Source organism: Cynocephalus volans, chromosome 2, assembly GCF_027409185.1.
Source record: "Cynocephalus volans isolate mCynVol1 chromosome 2, mCynVol1.pri, whole genome shotgun sequence".
NCBI classification, from domain to species: Eukaryota; Metazoa; Chordata; class Mammalia; order Dermoptera; family Cynocephalidae; genus Cynocephalus; species Cynocephalus volans.
Window position 1 is genome coordinate 7269783 of NC_084461.1, and position 18643 is coordinate 7288425.

The 18643-nt window shown below is 40.7% G+C and overlaps 2 protein-coding genes across 9 annotated transcripts in view; one reads left to right on the forward strand and one right to left on the reverse strand.

Moving 5' to 3' along the window:
* Window positions 1-8020: 8020 nt before the first annotated feature.
* FASTKD3 (FAST kinase domains 3) lies at window positions 8021-16945 on the reverse strand. 2 transcript variants are annotated; one of them, XM_063087066.1, is made up of 7 exons: window positions 16897-16945; window positions 15191-16657; window positions 14477-14562; window positions 11848-12022; window positions 10459-10528; window positions 10020-10134; window positions 8021-8339 (listed from the first exon to the last, which is right to left on the reverse strand). In XM_063087066.1, the coding sequence occupies exons 2-7, from the start codon at window positions 16626-16628 to the stop codon at window positions 8241-8243; spliced, it is 1983 nt and encodes a 660-aa protein (XP_062943136.1). In that variant the 5' UTR covers window positions 16629-16657; window positions 16897-16945; the 3' UTR covers window positions 8021-8240. The 2 variants fall into 2 exon arrangements, 1 of the variants encoding a protein (XP_062943136.1); XR_010022644.1 differs by lacking the exon at window positions 8021-8339 and having other exon boundaries at window positions 10108-10134; window positions 10459-10637.
* Window positions 16946-17689: 744 nt separating this feature from the next.
* Window positions 17690-18643, forward strand: part of MTRR (5-methyltetrahydrofolate-homocysteine methyltransferase reductase) — a 36261-nt gene continuing 35307 nt past the window's right edge. For 4 of the 7 annotated variants that reach the window (XM_063086253.1, XM_063086258.1, XM_063086257.1 and 1 more), the window contains exon 1: window positions 17738-17832. The gene's annotated coding sequence lies outside the window, so the exon portion shown is untranslated. The other 3 variants (XM_063086254.1, XM_063086256.1, XM_063086255.1) reach the window with 3 other exon arrangements.

Sequence of the window (18643 nt, forward strand, 5' to 3'; positions counted from 1 at the left end):
GCATGTTTGCAGAGTCGCCACCAGGTCCACATGGAGGTGCATTTTGTCCTTTGCTCCCACCCTACTTGGTGGAGGCCTGCCCTTGGATTGTTCATTCCTGAATTTGTTTGACCCCTGCCCTGGGCCCCACAGGCTTGCCTGCAGATCTCCATCTCCTTGGTGTCAGAGAAGCCCTGGATCTACTCAGGGTGAGATGGAATTATCACGAGGTAGGTCACAGCCCCATGGAATGGTCTCCCAGTGCTGAGCGTGGAATAAGATGTGAGGTGGGAGGATGCAGGGCAGGGCACAGAGAGAGATGAAATGACAGGTACGCCAGACTCTGGTAGCTTTATTAGGAGGTTTTAGTTCCTTCTTCAAAAAAAATATTTTCCTATATGATCCTATTGTGTATTTCTGGTACATGAGTGGAGTACAAGGTGAAAGAGTCTAATATATTAGTTCCTCATGTCTGTAACTTAGACTTGCAAACTTCTACGCAGGGGAAGGGTAAGAGAAGCATAAACATCCTCCTCTCAAAGGAGGCCAACAGGATAAGCGTACAAACTGGGTATGAGCTAAACACACAAGGGATCAGATCAGCCAGTGTTTCAAATGACAGCCTCACTATATGGATGTGAGACTTCTAAACCCCATTCAAGCCACATGGGATCTACACTGGTGCTCAGACTGACATTGTGCATGCCATTCCTGCTGCTGTGGCCTCTGCTGACCAAGTGCACACTAAGGAGTTTGTGTGCAGTGCTGCAACGCTGGTCCTCCGGGACGGCTGCTGCCTGCGTCTCCCCAGCAGGGACATGACAAGTACATTGGAGGGGCGCCCTCAGCTGAAGGCAAGAAGGCAGCTCACAGGAGTTCAGGAGGTGCATATTTCCCACTGCTGCTGACATCCCGTGCCATTTCTCTTGACATCTGGGCAAAGTGGAAGCATGGAGAGACCAGGTGGGAAATACTTTTTCTGTTAATCTAAGGCAGGGAAGAAGAAACCAAGGAAGGCAGCTGTTATGTGACATTAACTGTGGCTTCAGCACATCTTGCATGGCATATATGTTATGTTTACCCTGAGGGAAGGATAGGGAGAGTCGGTTAATGGATACAAAATTACAGCTAGATAGGAGGAATAAATTCTAGTGCTTTATAGCACTGCAGGGTGACTATAGCTAACAATTTTGAATGTTCCCAACACAAAGAAATGACAAATTTTTGAGGTGATGTATATGCCAATTACCCTGATCTGATCATTACACATTGTATACATGTATCAAAATACCCTATAAATATGTGCAATTATTATGTGTCAATTAAAAATAACAATTTTTAAAAAGTGAAGAAAAAAATTTGCTGGGACACAGATGGGCAGTCCTCCTCCTAGCTATTTATAAACATGTGTGTTTCTACATCTATCCCTCCTACTGTGAACAGTCATAAAACATACCAAATGCAGAAAAATACTCCAATTAATTTTAAGAGATATTAGATCCTGTGACTTAAAATCTAATTATGTTGGGCCTCTAGTAACCACTAGTCTACTCTCTATTTCTATGAACTTTTTTAGCTCCCACATGAGTGGGAACTTGTGGCATTTATCTTTATGTTTCCTGTCCCAACAAATTTAAAGGGCATTATGAACTCAGTGGTACAATCCCAAACCTGCCAGTACTGGTTTCCAAATGCCCCATCACTGCTCTTTAACAATATAGCATGACCTGAGCTTCTAGAACAAGGAAGCCGTTGTTCATCCTCCAAAACCATCTTAACTGGATCATGAACATGGGCAGCGGTCCAAGGTGGGATTAAACAAGACTCTACCTTATGTGACACTTCCTCTCTGGTGAAAAGACATAAACATTGCCAGCAGATCGAGAAAGTGCATTTATCAATCAGGTTTTTCCTGTAGGCTGATTCATTCAATTGATGAAGTGTCCTTATGAGTAATAATCTTAAGCATGAAACTTATGAATTGAGACTTATAAATGAAAATTTCATTTTGGTTTACCTTGTTGATTTTAAAATAAAAATGAAACTGATTTTATATGAGGCCTAAAATGAAAAATCCAAAATACTGACAACTCCAGCAATGACTACCACTGCCCCACAGGAATGAGGGTTCCTTAGGTCTGACCCCAGGCCTGAGACAGGAAATGTGTAAGATGAGCCAGAACAGCCTGTTGTTCTACAAAGAAAACCGCAAAAACGAATATGACAAGGTCAAAAGGACAAAGGGGCCATACTGAAGGGAATCCCAATGCTCGAAAATGGGATAATGTAAACATCGAAAAGAGGACTGAAAAGCACTGAAGTCCATCAAATGCAGAAAAGTTCACAAGCTTATAAATGTCCTAAAACAAACAAAAAACTGACTAGACCACCAAGCCTTTATTCTAAAAATCGATGAGTCATTTCTTTGTTTCTTTTCTGTATAAATCTTAGTTTACACAAGAAGAAAGTTCTTCTTTATAGATGAATACAAGCTACTAAATGCAGAAGGAATGATAGAATTAGGAAATCATTTTGGGTTTTTTTGTTGTTGTTGTTTTGCAACACTAAATGAAATAATGGATCTAGGCAATAATCATCAACAGAAGCTAAAACCATTAGCTGAGAGGCTGATGAGGAGCCCCATAATGGACAGATCAGGCTGACAATACAGGAACTCACTCGTCAGTGTTAATGAGCACCGGTGAGGGGGGTAATCCGACATCCTAGCAGGATGCACAGGAAATGCACAGCACCCCCTCTGAAGCACGCTTCCCTAAGCAATCCAGGCTGAATTTAAGCGAGCCTCCAGATCTAACTTCCAGTTTAACAGGAATTACAGCAGATAGAGCAACACGTTAACAGTGTGGGACACTCTATAGGCAATTGATACAATGTCTCCAATAGCTTAATGACATGAAAACGAGGTGAGAGAGGGGCAGTTATAGACAGCAGAGACTTAAGAGGTACGCTAAAACATCTAAAAGTAAAATGTGGACTTTGTTTAGATCCTGACTCAAACAAATCAATAGTTATTTTTGAGATAGCACAGGGAACTTAGAATATAGAGCAGGTATTAAATGACAGGGAATCATTATTTTTGTTAGTTGTAATAATGGCTGAATGGTTGGATAAAAGAGAAAAAAATGTTTATTGGTTATAGATGCATATGGAAGTATTTAGGATAAAATGATATGGTAGCTTGAATTATTCTAGAAAGATTCCAGTAAAAAACAAAAAGAAAAAGAAAAAGGGAAAGAATAGATGAAACATGAAAATTATGGTAATTTTTCTTGTCCCCTAGAGGATTCATGTGGATTCATTAGACTATAATTTCAACTCTTACGTGTGTTTAAAATTTTCCATAAACAAAGTTAAAAATAGTACAGTTATTAAGAGGTATTGTTTCTTACAAACATCAGAACCCAAAATATCAGTTCAACCCACAAACAGTGTGCACGAGAAGCCAGAGTCTGTGGGAACTGTTGGGCGCGGAGATGTTTATTTTTTCTGAGATGGAATCACAAATAAATGAAGGCACAATTTCTTTTGATGGAGCCCAACAGACAAACATAAGGTTTACTACTGGTGTTAACAAGGAGACTGCACACTAGAGGAACCAAGAGGCCTCTAACCAAACAAAGGAATAGATGGGGTTATTGCAGGTTTTGGAGAAGGGTAGATACAGGTAAAATTTAATGAAGCTGGGTTGGAGAGACTAAAGCCCAGCAAGTTTGTGTGCCAGAGTTAATGCTAAGCCTGGCCTGGGAAGCTGATTTAGGATCCTCAAAGGTGAGATAAATGTGGAAGGCTGTGTCCCAAACTTCTGTATCTGAAGCTCTGCAATTGGGTTGGAAGTTGAGGTCACATCTGCGTGTCAAAATGACCCATGTGGCTCAGAACTTGCAGGCAGCAGTGTGTTGTTCCACCTGAGGATTTCAAATAGCAGAAGTTTTAGAAAACGTGTCTTAGCACTATGTCCTTGATGTGAATTAACGAAGGCAGTTGTCACAGGTTCACAGAGGTATCTCCAGAAATGCTGACAAGCAAGTCAGACGTGTTCCTCCTTACGGACCATTCCTTACAGGAACCCTCACCTCAAGTTGTATAATAAAGTTAACTGAGAATGAAAGACAACACATGGACTAGCAATAACGACACCCAATGTCTATTGAGTATTTACCATTTTCCAGGGACTGGGCTAAACAACTTAGGAGGCCTGTCTCATTCCACTATCCTACACTAAGGATTTAGACTCCAAATGGATCGGGATATATGTGAAGTTTGGGGAAATCTCAGCCTATAGAGGCCAATTTGCCTTGTTCACCCACTGAGCCAAGATCCCTCCTTGGATTTGCATACACAGTCTTCCGGTGGGTGTATCATTTTTAGAGGGAACTGACCGCTTCCTTGTTTTATTTCTTCCATTTAACAAATATTCACCAAGTGCCCACATGCACCCAAGCATACCAAAATTCAGAAGGTAGATATGATCCTCATCTTAAGAAATTCTCACTCCAGCAGGTATCTCTTCCTCTCTCTTGGGTCTAGGCCTGGTTCAGGCAAAGTGCATTCCTTACTTAGAGGAAGGTAAGGAAAACTGCCTCTGTTTTATTCAGGCAGAACTGCCACCCCACCCCTCACAGCTCCTGCCTGCATGCCGCCGACACGCGTGCACAAACCCAGGCTCTTTCCTCCAACAATTACCCAGTTTCAACTGCTGCAGGTCGGTCGATGTCCTGAACTTTGCTGCCCTCTAGTGATATACCCACAGAACATCACCGTTGCTTCAAGGGTTATGCTTGTAAATAAAACCTATTTTCACCCATTTTTACTTCTTTGCTTTTCTTTTGAAAATTAAGATAACAAGAGTGTGCCTTATTAAAAAATAGCATCACATATATGGTACCCAGAACTATCAGACTGGATATGTAATTGCAATAAGCATATTTATATCACTTTTGCTTGTACAGACTTTAAAATTCAGAGCATAAAGATTCAGTTTATAAGGACTCAGCTTTATAATTTGATAAAGTCTGTCAAATTCACTGCAGTTGGTGAAACCAGCAACCTCATATCTGTTTATTAGCCTAGACTATTTTAATAACACACACATGCATGTTTTCAGAATTAAAACTTGTTTTGAACAGTGCTGGTTAGGTCTAGCCTCCTTCCCTGGGACTTCCCTATATGCTTTGCACTGGGTTCCAGCCACAGTGATTGCACCCACAGACCCTCCTTTCCTTCCTTCTAAAGTTCGGCTTACAAATCACTCCACGAGGCCTTTTCGCACTGCCCAGGCAGGCCTGAGGCCTTTGAGTTCCCAGAGTCTCGTGTGTGCTTTGAGGGGACCAGCTGCTCCTCCCGCTAGTCCCCTGCTCACTCGTTGATCTCCCCAGTTTTTTAAAAAATTTATCCATTTCATCTATTTATTTTTGATTATACATATTTATGGGGTACAGAGTAGACTATCAGTACTTGTGTACATATGTGATGATCAAATCAATACTGTTAGCACGGCTATCATCACAAATTGTAATTATTCTTTGTGTCCCTTACCCAATTACTCCCTAACCCCCCCTCCGCCTTCTCACCTCTAGTAACTAACTATAGGTCTGTTCTCTGTAACATGGCTGAGCTCGGAGAAGATTATGTTGAGTGAAATAAGCCAGGCACAGAAAGAGAAGTACCACATGTCCTCACTCATAATTGGGAGCTAAGAAAGAAAGATCTCACCCATGCCTACCACCCCAGGGCAGGGGTTCTTTCCTGCTCACCCCTGCAGCGCTCGCATTCTGCCCTGTCCAGCACTATCCGAGCTCTTCGGTTAGTGTCTGGTGAGTGAATAAGTGAAGCAGGTAGGGAAAAGCCAAGTGACATACAGGCTTCACGGAGGTTGTGACGAACGTGCAGAGGGAAGAGTACTGATTGATTAGAGCAGCCAGGAAGAAAGGTCACAATGGATGAGACAGACTTAGATAAAGAGAACAGGGAGATGAAGTTTCCAGGCTGTACTTTTTCCTCACAGTATTTATAACATTGCCATTTCTTCTGTGTGTGGCTATTCAGTTGGCCAAGTCTCTCTCCTCTCTTTAAAGTGCAAGCTGTTAACCTCACCACCATATTTCAGGGTTGAGTTTCATGCCAACAGTGAGCTGAATTGTGGGGAGAGGTAAACAGTTCAGTGAGGGCAGACCAGAGGCTGGGGAGGGAACCAGAGCTCACAGAAGGAATAAAATGACACAGGACTAGAATTTAGCAAGGAAGTGTGAAAGGAGTTCCTGAGGCCTGATATGATCCCAAACAAATTTTAGACTCAGTCAAGAATACCTATATTAAGTAGTCTAAGCTGCGAAAAAAATGTAAATCAGCTAATTACAAAGATTTTAGAGAGACGTGAGAATCCTGTCAAGCTAGACCCCGAGTGAGCAGCAAGGTCACCTGGGTACACAGGCAAATTGGAATCTATGGCACCTCTCCCCTGTTCAATCTCCATTTGCTCCCACTGTCTTTCCTTCTCTGTAATCAAAGAAGCATACTTCCAAAAGTGATCTTAGAGCTCGCCTAATCTCCATTTTCTATTGTGAAGAGAAATAGACCCAAAAAGCTAAAGTGGAAATTCAAATACTAGCTAATGTGCACTGTGTGCTTACTCTGTGTGCGGCATATTTCTAAGTGTTTTATGTACATTAACTAATTTGTGTCCCTTCTCCCTCCCCAACAAAAGGTATATTGAAGTCCTAACCCCCAGTACGTGTGAATGTGACCTTATTTGGACAAAGGGTCTTTGCAGACTTAATCAAGTTAAGATGAGGTCATTACGCTCAGCCTGACATCCTTGTAAGAGGGAAATCTAGAGACAGCCACACAGGCAGAACACCATGTGAAGAGAGAGACACACAGACAAGGGCCCATGTGAAGAAAGAGAGACAGACACAAAGAGAAGATGGCCACATGAAGATGGAGGTAGATTAGCTATGCTGCCACAAACTAAGGAACATCTGGGTCCTCCAGAAGCTAAAGGCAGCAAGAAAGGATCCTCCCATAGAAGCTTCATAGGGAGCACTGCCCTGCTGACACCTCGGTTTTGAACCTTTAGCCTCCAAAGCTGTGACACAATATATTTCTGTTGTTTTAAGCCACCAGTTTGTGCTACTCTGTGGCAGCAGCTCTAGGAAACAAAGACACAAGCCCATTATGACATATAATTATCTCCCAGGAAACTTAAGTACAAGGTCCTGGAACTGAAACCCAAGCTGTAGGATTTGTGAACCTGGACTCTTAGCATGCTCGACTGCTTCTCAGGACCAGACTCAACTCTCACATTCACCACGAGTGACGGATGAAACTTGCGGACACTCACCCTCTCTGAGCTGGTCCACTAACCTGTAAGGTGGGAACAATCTCTGTACCAGAGGGCACCTGAGACTCACAGAGGCCTTTTGCTAAAGTGCCCAGCAGGGCCTCATCAGTGAGTGAATGACAAATAGCAGCTTGTCCTTGTCCAAGGTCACAGCACTAGTTGCTAGTAGAACCCACATGTCCAACTCCAAAGCTCTTTTTACTACAGCAGTCTGCCTCCTAGTTTTCTTCTCCCCTGAAACTTTAACCTAACCATAATGGAACAATGAAGCATATGTAATGAACTGATGACCATTCAATTCAGTCTTGACTTAAAATTTAGAATGTTCTCCCTCCAGTCAAACACTTCCCCTGAAACCCTACCTAAATTAAGTTGCTTTTTCACTTATCTACAACTTAAAAAAAAAAAAAAAAGATAGCTTCCCATGCCAATATATGTTATTAACTAAACGGTTATTTCTGCATAATTCTATATGGTCTATATTTCATTGCTGCTTCTCCTTATCATACATCACTTCCACTAACAAAATTTTTTAAAAAGGAAGTGTGAGATAAAACTTCTTCCTTACATTTCTGAGAAGAGAAAACAAAGGTCTCTAAAGAGCATAATATTTTTATTTAGCAGATAACTAATACAAAGGACTTAAAAATAACATGTATTCATTACACTCCTTTATTGTATTTCATCAATTCTGTTTGATGTATAAAAAGTATCTATGACACCAGTATTAAATTAAAATAAGAAATGTATACATGATATAAGGAAAACTACAGACCCTTTCCAGATCATTGGACAGTCTATAAACATAATTCTGCAAAGTGACTAATCACAATTACATCATTTTTTTATACCAAGTCCCGTAAGTTCTTTCGCTGAGCTCTGAAGCCAGTATTCCTTCTTGTTACCAATGAACACCAGTGTTTTGAGAAAATAGTTTTCTTTGTAAATATTTCACCACTTCCAGTCTTGATTTTAGAATCTCAATCTCATGATAGGGGATCTGTATAGGGAGGAAAATAAAATTGGTCACAATCCTTCACAGTCTGATACATTTTGGGGTTTTTTTTGTTTACCTCATTTGTTTCTCACAGCCTCCTCTACACACAACAGAACGTAAGCTCCTGGAGGGCAAAGATCAAATCAGCTTATTCATCTTGTATCCACAGTTCTTAGAAAGATGCCCAGCATATAGGAGGGGCTCAGTAAATACTTACTGAATAAATAAGTGGAATATCTAAATAAAGAACCAGGCGTGATCCCTTATTATCTGCAAGCTCAGAAATTAGGTGGCAAGTTAAAATACACAGTACAAAAGGCAAGCGTTAGATCGGTGATTGAGAGGGAGTCAGCATTGAATTGGATGAGGGTGAAAAGTGAACCTGAGTTGGGGGTTGGTGAACAGCCAGAATTTAGATATTCAGGTGAAGAACAGTCTGTCGGTGGAAGCAGCATGGGCAAAGGGAGGAAGGGGAGAGAGAATGGAGTGGACTTGGGGTCAGGGGAGAGAGAAAAGAGAAGCTCAAGGAAAGCGCAGAGGCCACTCAGCTGGGAGCAGAGGGCTTTGCGGTAGGGCATGTGCCTGGAGGGCCTGGCTACGGCAGACCATGAAGGGTCTTGGACGTTAAGATGCAGAGAAATTTTTACTTTATTCTGCAGGCAAGTAAAGAAACAATAAAGGTTTCCAGGCACACACTGTCATGATTAGTTTTAGGAAAATCAATCTGGGGATGTGTAAGATGGAGGGGGGAAAAAGCCACTGGATAGAAAACCCGAGAGCAGGCTAGTAGAGATAGCATAGAGCATTCTGGAAGTTCTAACTTATATTCACTACTGATCCTTCCCACAAGACCTTATTACATAATCTATAATGAAAACACAAAGAAGGTCTTAAACATTACATGTTGATGAAGATACTGGTTTTAATGGGTCATCTTATCCATTTTTATTCATTAAATCAGGGGGAAATTAAAACAAAATAGATATTGTAATAATTTAGTAACTCTAAAAGCAGAGTTTAGCATAGCTTATAATGAATAATAGGAATGCCCTACTTTTGGAAAACCTAAGCTTTGAAAATTCTGTATTTCAAAATATAAATCAAGAGATGTAAGCCTAATTAACAAAAGTTGATATTTAAACTACACATAGGATTCTTGGTCCATTGGGCTGGGAGGCCACTTAGTACTGTTAAAGTAAATTAAAATGGAGACTGGGCCTGAATAATCTTTGTGCAGACAGTCAGGCCTTGAAAATAACCTTCACCTTGCTTAACTTGCAAATGTAAGCAAAATTTAACTTGGGCCATTTCTTGTAAATGCTGTATTAGAGAAAAATAGAGCTTAAGCTTAACCAATCAGAAGCATCCCACAAACTTACAATTATGTAACTAGGGACTTTCCAGTGAGATAGATCAAATAAGGCAACTGTATAACTATAAACAATCAAATATTTTCTTTGCTTTATTTGGGTTCTTCCTATAAAAGCCTCCCCTTTGTGTTCCTTGGGAGAGCTCCCAACCCATTTCCAGTTTAGTACTGCCTGAGATTCATGAATCACTGTTGGCTCAAATAAACTCTTTAAAATTTTATTATGCCTCAGTTTAGCTTTTAATACTACCCTGGAAAAAGCAAATCTGAATCACAAATTGCTTTCGGAAAAAAATAAATAGATGAAGCCATACCTGTACAACTTGATAACCAAGTAGCCGTAGGTGTCTTTGTTTAATCGCTTCTCTTCCTAGTAAGTGTGTGCTATTAGAGCAAAATCTTTTTGGCCCGTCAATGCATAATGCTACTCTGAAATATCAAAAAGGAGAAAGAATCTTAATTTTTAAAGTAATCTAAAATATTTGTTTTTAGTTGCCAGAGTTTACTTGGGATTTGGCTATTACTATGTGCCAATATTATTTTCAAATAATTCATGAATAGGCTATACTTTACTGAAAAAGCATTCAATCTTACTAATATTAATGTTTATAAACTATTACGAGAATTTCCAAAATAGCATGCTGAAAAGTAGTATTTTAATTTCCAGAATCATGTCTACTTTTTCACCTTCTTAAGATCGTTTATTAACCTCAACAAGTCTTGTAACATAAGAACTACAACAGTTTTCTTTACCTTTTATGGACATCTTCAACAACTGTAAATGGCAATACAAATCCATCTTCATCTAATTTAATTTCAATATCTGGTGAAAGAAAGGAAAAATTCTTCGTGTGATACCCTCATAAACACTATCTTCGTGTATTCCTTTGTTCTGCTTTCTTCCACATTGCACTTATCAATTGGGCTGAAGGCTGCAAAGTAATGACCACAAACCAAACAATGGTGAAAATTTTAATTCAATTGGCTTTATGATCAATCAAGTCAGCCTGAAATTAAAGAGGCTCCACTACACTGAAACCAAGAGTGAGTTCTCGGTATCTGGGATGTGACAAGACCCATGCACGCTCATGCACACTTTCCTCTTGTAACAAGCGGTGGAAATCCTTCAACTCAGATAATGAAGAAAACCCTTTAAGTTAAGCAAAGTTACACATGTATGTAACTCAAAACTTCTATCAGTCAAGCTTGCAGTGCCTCCATTGTAGGTAAAGCATTTTGTACCCCAACATGAGGTCCCTGAGCACTGACAGACTTCCCTGTCCTTCCCCTCTGATGTACTGCCAGTCTTTTTGTAAAAAGAGCCCAGGAGGGGTGGCCAGTTAGTTCAGTAGGTTAGAATGTGGTGTTACAACACCAAAGTCAAGGGCTCAGAGCCCGCACCAGCCAGTCAAAAACAACAGCAACAACAACAACAAGAGCCCAGTAAAGACAGAGAGGAGTGAGCTGTGATCACTTGAAGCCTATGAACTACTGTACCTCATGGAATGATTTTCTGTTTCTCATCAATTTAAAAGAATTTTAAGGGCAGAAGGACTTGGACCCTCTAATCACTCTGTCCAGTAGAACTTTCTGCAATGATGGAAATATTTATACCTGTGCTGTTCAACCTGGCAGCCATGAGCCACATGACGCCACTGAGCACTTGAAATGTGGCTTGTGACTAAGAAATTGAAGTTTCAATTATTCTAAACTTTAAATTTAAATGTAAATAGCCAAATGTACTAGTGGCTACTATATTTGGACAGCACAGGCCTAGATTACAATAGCAGCTAACAATTACTAAGCATTTACTATGTTCCAGGTATTATTTTTTCATTTAGTTCTTAAGCAAATCTTTGAGGTCACTATTCTTCATTTTGCAGAAGAGGAAGCAAGCAGGAAAAGGTTAAATACTATGTTCAGGACATTCTACTACCATGTGGCTAAATATGTGAGACTCAAACTCAGACAGTCCTCAATCTACAGCCCTACTGCTAACCACTGTTTCCACGTGCCTTCAGGGAAGGGACTATTCCATCTTGTATTTCCAAAGACTTTTTATGGCTACTTAGTCCCATATGTCTCCAAAAAGGATAGGATGCTTAGGTTTAAAACAGCAATAAAACTCCCCACACTACTTACCTATTGTATAACAATAGGGTGTTAACACTTTTGAAGCAAAATACAATCTTGCTCCTAAAAGGTCAATCAGTCCAGTCTTCACAGATTTATACAGCTGAAAATCCATAGGAGTCTCCAGGGAACAGCATAAAGAAATAAATGATCTCACTTGATATTTAGGAAGAAGTTCTGGACCCTAAAAATCATATGTGCAAACATGAGAAAGAAAAAGAAGATACAAAAAACTAGAGAATAAATTGAAGGCTACCTGGGTGTAAAAGTTGGATGCGAAATTACTTTACAGGCATAAAGAACTTAGAATATTTTTGTTTAGAATTTAGAATATTTTTCTTAAAATGACAATGCAAAAATTCTTGTCATAGTTCAAAAATAACTTTTAAATGTGTTTTAAATGGGTTTAAATGTGTTTTAAAAGTAGACATTTTCATCATAAGCAGAAAAAGAAAAGGAAGGAAGGAAGGAAGGAAGAAAGGGGAGGAACGGGAAGAATGAAATGGAAGAGAGAGAGAAAGGGAGGACAAATATAACAATGCTCATGGTTCAAGAAACATGTTTGGAACTCAGAATTGCTCAACTAAAGCTTTTAATAGTAAATGTGATAAAGGTGGCATTTCAATTTAGTAAGAAAAAGAGAGTGATATAATAAATGGTGCTGGCAAAGTGGTTATCATCTGGAAAAGGACTAAATTAAGCTTCTATCATACATCACAGACTATAATAAATTCCAGATGGCACAAGGTGACTACAGTTAATAACAGTGTATTACATTCGTGAAAATTGCTGAGTGGAGTTTAAGTGTTCTCTCCACAAAACAATGATATGCGAGGTAAAACATGTTAATTAGCTTAATTTAGCCATTCCACAAGGTATATATACCTCAAAACAGCATGAACCTGATAACTATATACATTTTCATTTGTTAATTTAAATACATAAATTAATAAATAATAATAATAAATAAATTCCTGCTGGATTAAAGATCTAAGTAAAATAAGAAAACGTTATTTAAAAAAATTTAGTAAAGTATTTGTATTAACTTAGTAGGCGTGAAATATTCTTAAGTGATATAGGAAACCTAGAATCATAAAAGACAGATTTGACTACAGAAAACTTGAAAATTCCTGTACAAAAAATGACATCATAAACAATATTAAATTTAGAAAATCAAAAATTACAAACCAGGAGAAAATATGTGCAACACACATAATAGTTAATATTGATGTTTTACAATGAATTCTAAAAAAGAAAGACAAACAACCTAACAACAGAAATGAGTTACGGTATAGAAAGGCAATTGGAAGAAAATGTAAATAGCCAATAAACACTTGAAAACATGCTCAAGTTCATTACTGCACATTAAAATGCAACTTAAACATGTGATATAAAACCCTTTTCCGCCAAGTAAACGACAAGAATTAAAAAGACTAATAACACTGCAGTAGAAGTGAAAGAGACATGTCCACCTTCATTCATTACTGGCGAAATGTGACATGCACGACTACCAGGGAAAAAGATCTGTCAATATCTATTGAAAATTAACCCAGTAATCCCACTTTTAGAAATCTAGTTTACAGATTAAAAAAAATGAAAAGGCTCCAGTATAATAGGTTATAACAAGGATGTTTATGTGCAATATAGATAATAGCTAATATTGTTGTTTTGCAATGCATTGTTGATAGAAACAAAAGTTGGAAAAAACCTGAAAGTGCATTAATAGGGGAATGGTAGAATAAATACTAAGAAATATCATGATTTTCTTAAAAAGAATGCATTTGATCTATATGTAGCGGCCTCAAGGAATGCCCACAAAATATTGGGCATAAAAGCAAATTGTACTTTGATTAGTCAGTTCCATTCCTTGAAAAGAGAAAAACTGGACAGTGTTTATGTATTTATATGCACTGGGGCATAGAAACTGCTGCTAACATTATTCCTTCAGGGGTGGAAGAAGACTGTGACTATTATGTATCTTTTTATACCTTAGCACTGCTCATGATACTTTAAAGAAAACAGTGATTATTTTCTATTCTTATACCTTATTCCAAAAATTGGATACTCTTAACTGTGATTCAAAGTTAAGTATGGAGGACCAGGCAGGGGACGGCCAAGTCTGTATACCATTTCTGACTCTACACAGGGTCTGTGATAGTTATGGGGGTAAATCTTTATAGCACTTTATGAGAAGAGCAAACTCTATGGGAAACTAAACTCTATCAGATAATAGTGAAATTTCTGGCTTGGATTAAAAATGCACTCAGAAATAATTCAGGATTTGTTCAGTCCAGAGACTCACACTTTGATAACAGCTACGGGGAATGCAAAAACCTTTTAAAATCTTCAGAAGGAATCTAGGAGTACTGTAACTCACATGCCTGTAGCACTTGATTAAAACCTTCTAAGAAATCTTACACAGCAAGAAATTGGTCCTTCAATGACAAGAACACAGAAATGGAGTCAATTTATCAAAGAAAAGGCTATCTAGTGGCAACTAACTGCAAGTAAATGTAAGTTCTGCTTTTTAATGAGGTTATTGATATAGATCAGAAATTAAGGAACTTAAAATAGTTCAGGGAGGACAAAAGAAAACTGCCCTGTTAGGGAAATAAAGCCACCCAGTTCATGTTTTTACCTTATAGAAAGGGCATTCTAGGACTGAGGTTAAGAAAAGTTGAGTTAGCTGTGCCAGATTCAATCTGTCCAAATATGATTGTTCACCTGAAATAAAAAGCATCCCAGTCATAATTAAGTTTGAATTGTGGTACATGAAATGACAGAAGAGAACATCAAGAACATGTCAGTTTATTCACTCCAAGGGAATGTACTTTTAAGTGACACTGGGAAGCAAAATCGTTAGAATTATGCTCTTTTCTTGTTACCAGTGAAACTGACTTCCAAGAATCCTGCCTCCTAGCTACAAAATGTAACTGAAAGTGACAGAATACATTCATAGAATTAGTGGAAGTTTTCTTCAATTATGGAGATCCAAAAACCTGACATACTTGGGTGGCCTTGGATTAAGGTGAACAGGATCCTCTTAACCTTTGCTCACCCATCAAAGGCTCTAACATGTTATTGTGGCCATTACCACAAGAATGCTGCAGTTTCTCAGCTAGGGCAGCGTAGTCTGTTTATCCAAAACTGCTTTCCTCCCTCTATACAATGTCCTAGCTTCTTTAATTCTGAGTTTATACAAGTATCTAACTTCAGATCTCATCTTCAGAGTATCATGGAATAAAAATAAAGGCAAAGCACTGCTCAAGGTAAAAGGTATGAATGTGACTTGAAAACGTTACAAATTCAAATGTTAATTTTTTCCAACTGTCAGAATTTATAGCCAACTCACCTTGCAGCTGTTGAAGAAAAAAAGGGCTGAATATTTTTGCCATAAAGTTGACTGGATGACATTCAATAAGTGAACACGAATGCAGAAGTTTCAATAGTGTTTTGGGAGGAAAATAATTGAAATGAGTGAACAGCACATTTTCTAGCTTCCTAAATAGAGCAGAGGCGTTCGGTGGCAAATAATTGAGTTTTCCGAATGGTTCAATTAATTCAGAAATCTGACTAGGTGAAAATTTTTCTGATTGGCAAACAAAAGTTTCTGCCACTGCATTGAAGATGGGTTTTGAAAGAATCTGTTTTCTCCCGCAGTACTCCATGACTTTGCTGACAACTTCAGGGTCCAAGGTGAGACACAGTGCAGCTACATGTTGCTCTAGGGCTTTTGTAAAAAATCTGTCATTGTACCCAAAATATATGAAAGCCTCTAAGACTTTCACAAGCTCTTCATCAGTGAATTGAGAGATGTGCCTCACTACATATTTACCCAATTTTATAACCAGAGGAAGTGCCTGCGTTTGATTAAGAACCACCAGGGCAGTGAGCATTTGGCTAATCAATTTAGGACTCAGGCTGGAAACTAATGAAAGGGAGAAATTGTTTATCTTATTTAAAAACATCTGGTGTTGGTCCACTTTATCAGTACATGCTTGCAGTATTCTATAAAGGGACACAATATCCTCTGGGGTAAATGTTTCCAATTTTTCAACTTGCAGTTGATATATAATCGGTTCCAGTGTCACACAACTTGGACCTTGCAGTCTAATCAGACTTTCTCCAAGAATACAAAGATTGCGAACTTCCAGGCCACCTCTTTTGAGGCGATTTTGGCATTCTGCCACTAGGTTCAGTAACAGGCTACTTTGAGGATCCATGCTCAAGAGAATCAGAGCCTGCAGAACAGTCACCAAACTCGTGTTTGACAGATGTGAGGGCTCCTGTTCAAACCGAAAGCACAGAGCCTGAAAGATGCTATTCTCCAGTATTTCTTTCGGCAGCCTTTGATTATCATCTTTTTTTCCCACTTCACAAATCCGTTGTAAAGCTCCTGCTGCCATAGCATCAGACAGGGTTTCCAGTGTGCTTATAAAACTTAACACTTCTTCCGATGAGGTGAAACTGTTTAGTCTCCTGTAAAAGATCTGTTCGTCCTCATTTTTAAGATTTTGTTCAAGCCTATCCCAGTCGTCTACTTGAGAAAACAGTGGCTCACCAACTGGATGTAGGTCATTTCCATTTTCTGAATGGAACTTTTTACAACAGGCATGATGGAACCTGACCCTGAAAGGCTCAGGCTGTAGTGAACAGAACCAAGGACTCAGATGCTCCTTGACTACCTTGTGAACATGATTTACAGGTTGATTTTTCAGAACAGCCAGAGCTCTATTTATCCAAACATCAGACAAACGACGAAGGTTCCTCCGCAAGGTGATTAAAGCCATGCCATCAGACTCTTGACTTCTCTTGATGACTAAAGAGTAAAAAAAGGTCAAAAACATTAAGAACATGACTCGCTGCTCTACATCAACGTTTCCGACACTAAGGATGAGTACCCGAAAAAAGGGATTAATAAAAATTTCCGACTAAAAGAAAAGGACCAGAAGAGCAGGGTCTCTGAATCCGAGAGATTAGAGAAGTGACTGATATCTAACAACAATTATCGATATCACTTGCCAGGCCCTCTAAGTACTATAATGTGTATTAACTTACACGAATTAGGCGCTTTTACGGTCACTTTACAGATGAGGAAGAAGCGGAAGCACAGAAAAGGTGCCTCGCCCAGTGGACTCGGCAGGCAGGTGGTGGAGCTGGGGCTCAAATTCTAGCTATTCGAAAGGAACAAGTCAAGTGGGTTAGATTCGGGTAGGTCGGCACAAGGCGAGGGTCCAAACGCGCAGAAAAGGCCCTGAGGTGTTGATTTCCCTCGGGGTCAGAAGGAGGTTAGGGTTGAGGAAGGAAAAGACCTGCCTCGGAAAACGGGAAAAAAGTAGAATAAAAAGAGTAAAACAAAGGTCAACGAGCGGGGTAAGGGGACGTCCCATCCAGGCCTCCACACCCCGCTGAGGGATCTGGGAACACGAGTGGGCTGAACGGAGGGGACGGGGAGCCCCAGGGACGCGTCCTCCTTGCAATGAAAGGTCCCCACGGGCCGAGCGCCCCTGAACCCGGCGCCCCGAGGATCTCCGCGCACACTCCGGGCGGCCGCCGCAACCCGAGGAGAAGGGCCGGCCGGGTCAGGGCAGTGCCAGCGCCTAGCGACACCGAGAGCGGGCGCAGACACCTACCAAGCTCCGGCAGCCGGGCGTTCGGAGCCACCGGGGAGGCACCAGAGCCTCGTGGGTCTCCGTACGCGAACGCAGGGGCGGGGTCGAACGGTTCGGCGCATGCGCGGACCCGGGAGTCCAGCTTGGCCCCGCCCACATATGGAGCTTTATGATTGGCCCCGCTCCTCTCCGGAGGGTCCCATTGGTCCTGGGTGCCGAGCATGCGCACTTCGGCCATGCGCGTGGGCTCGGGGTTGGCAGAGTAGGTGCAGGTACGTGAGGTCCTGGCCTGGCGGAGGCGGGGAAGACCCTCGGCTGCAGCGGTTCCCGGGTCCGCGCCGCCCGCCGCGCACAGACCCGACGGTGAAGTGGCCGGGGATTGGTGAGGGCAGCCGGCTCGCGCGCGTGGCTCCGGGGCTCGGCCTGTGCTTCCCCGGGCGCGCGGTCCCCCAGGGCCGGCCTCCTGGTCGGGAGGCGCCGGGGCCCGCGGGACAGTGGTGGGGTCGTGAGATCGGGGCCGTGTCGGGAAGGGGCGCGCCCGGGAGACTCGGAACGTCCCCCGCGCGGAGCCGGCCGGGCGCGGGCCGTGGGGCTGCCTCCGCCTCTGCGCCCACCCTGGCCCTGCGGTGCTGGGGCTGTTCTGGTCCTTAAGCATATCCTCTGACTAACGTGTCATTTCTTTGTGGCATAATTTTTCCTTGGATGTCATGGGCCAGAGGAGCATAGAACTAGGTGGTTCATTCACTGAAAGGCAAAATTTTGATTTAGTTTTCAATTTAAATCTGACCGTAGAAATGACGGCCCCCCAGGTTTAGCCCCTGGACGAGTATGGAAAAAATTTCTCGATCTTATTTATTTTTTACTCCTGGTTATCTGTTCAGGAAAAATATGTGTATTAGTAAAACATTTGAGTGGTTGGAAATATTTTCTGTCTGCATGCACATGTATGTGTATTTATGCACAGACGCTGACATATACTTTGATATGAAATAAAGGAGAGTATGTGCCGTGATTAACTTTAGTACTGGGATTGATTTGTCTAGCATTAGGATCAAATAGGAACGAAGAATCCTTCAGTTTTAATGGAATTTTTATTTTTACCTCTTTTTCAAAAGAAGAAACAAGAAGATATCTAAGACTTTTATGAGTGATATTAGGACCCAGGCTTTGTTCAGATGGTTTGCATGTGTCAC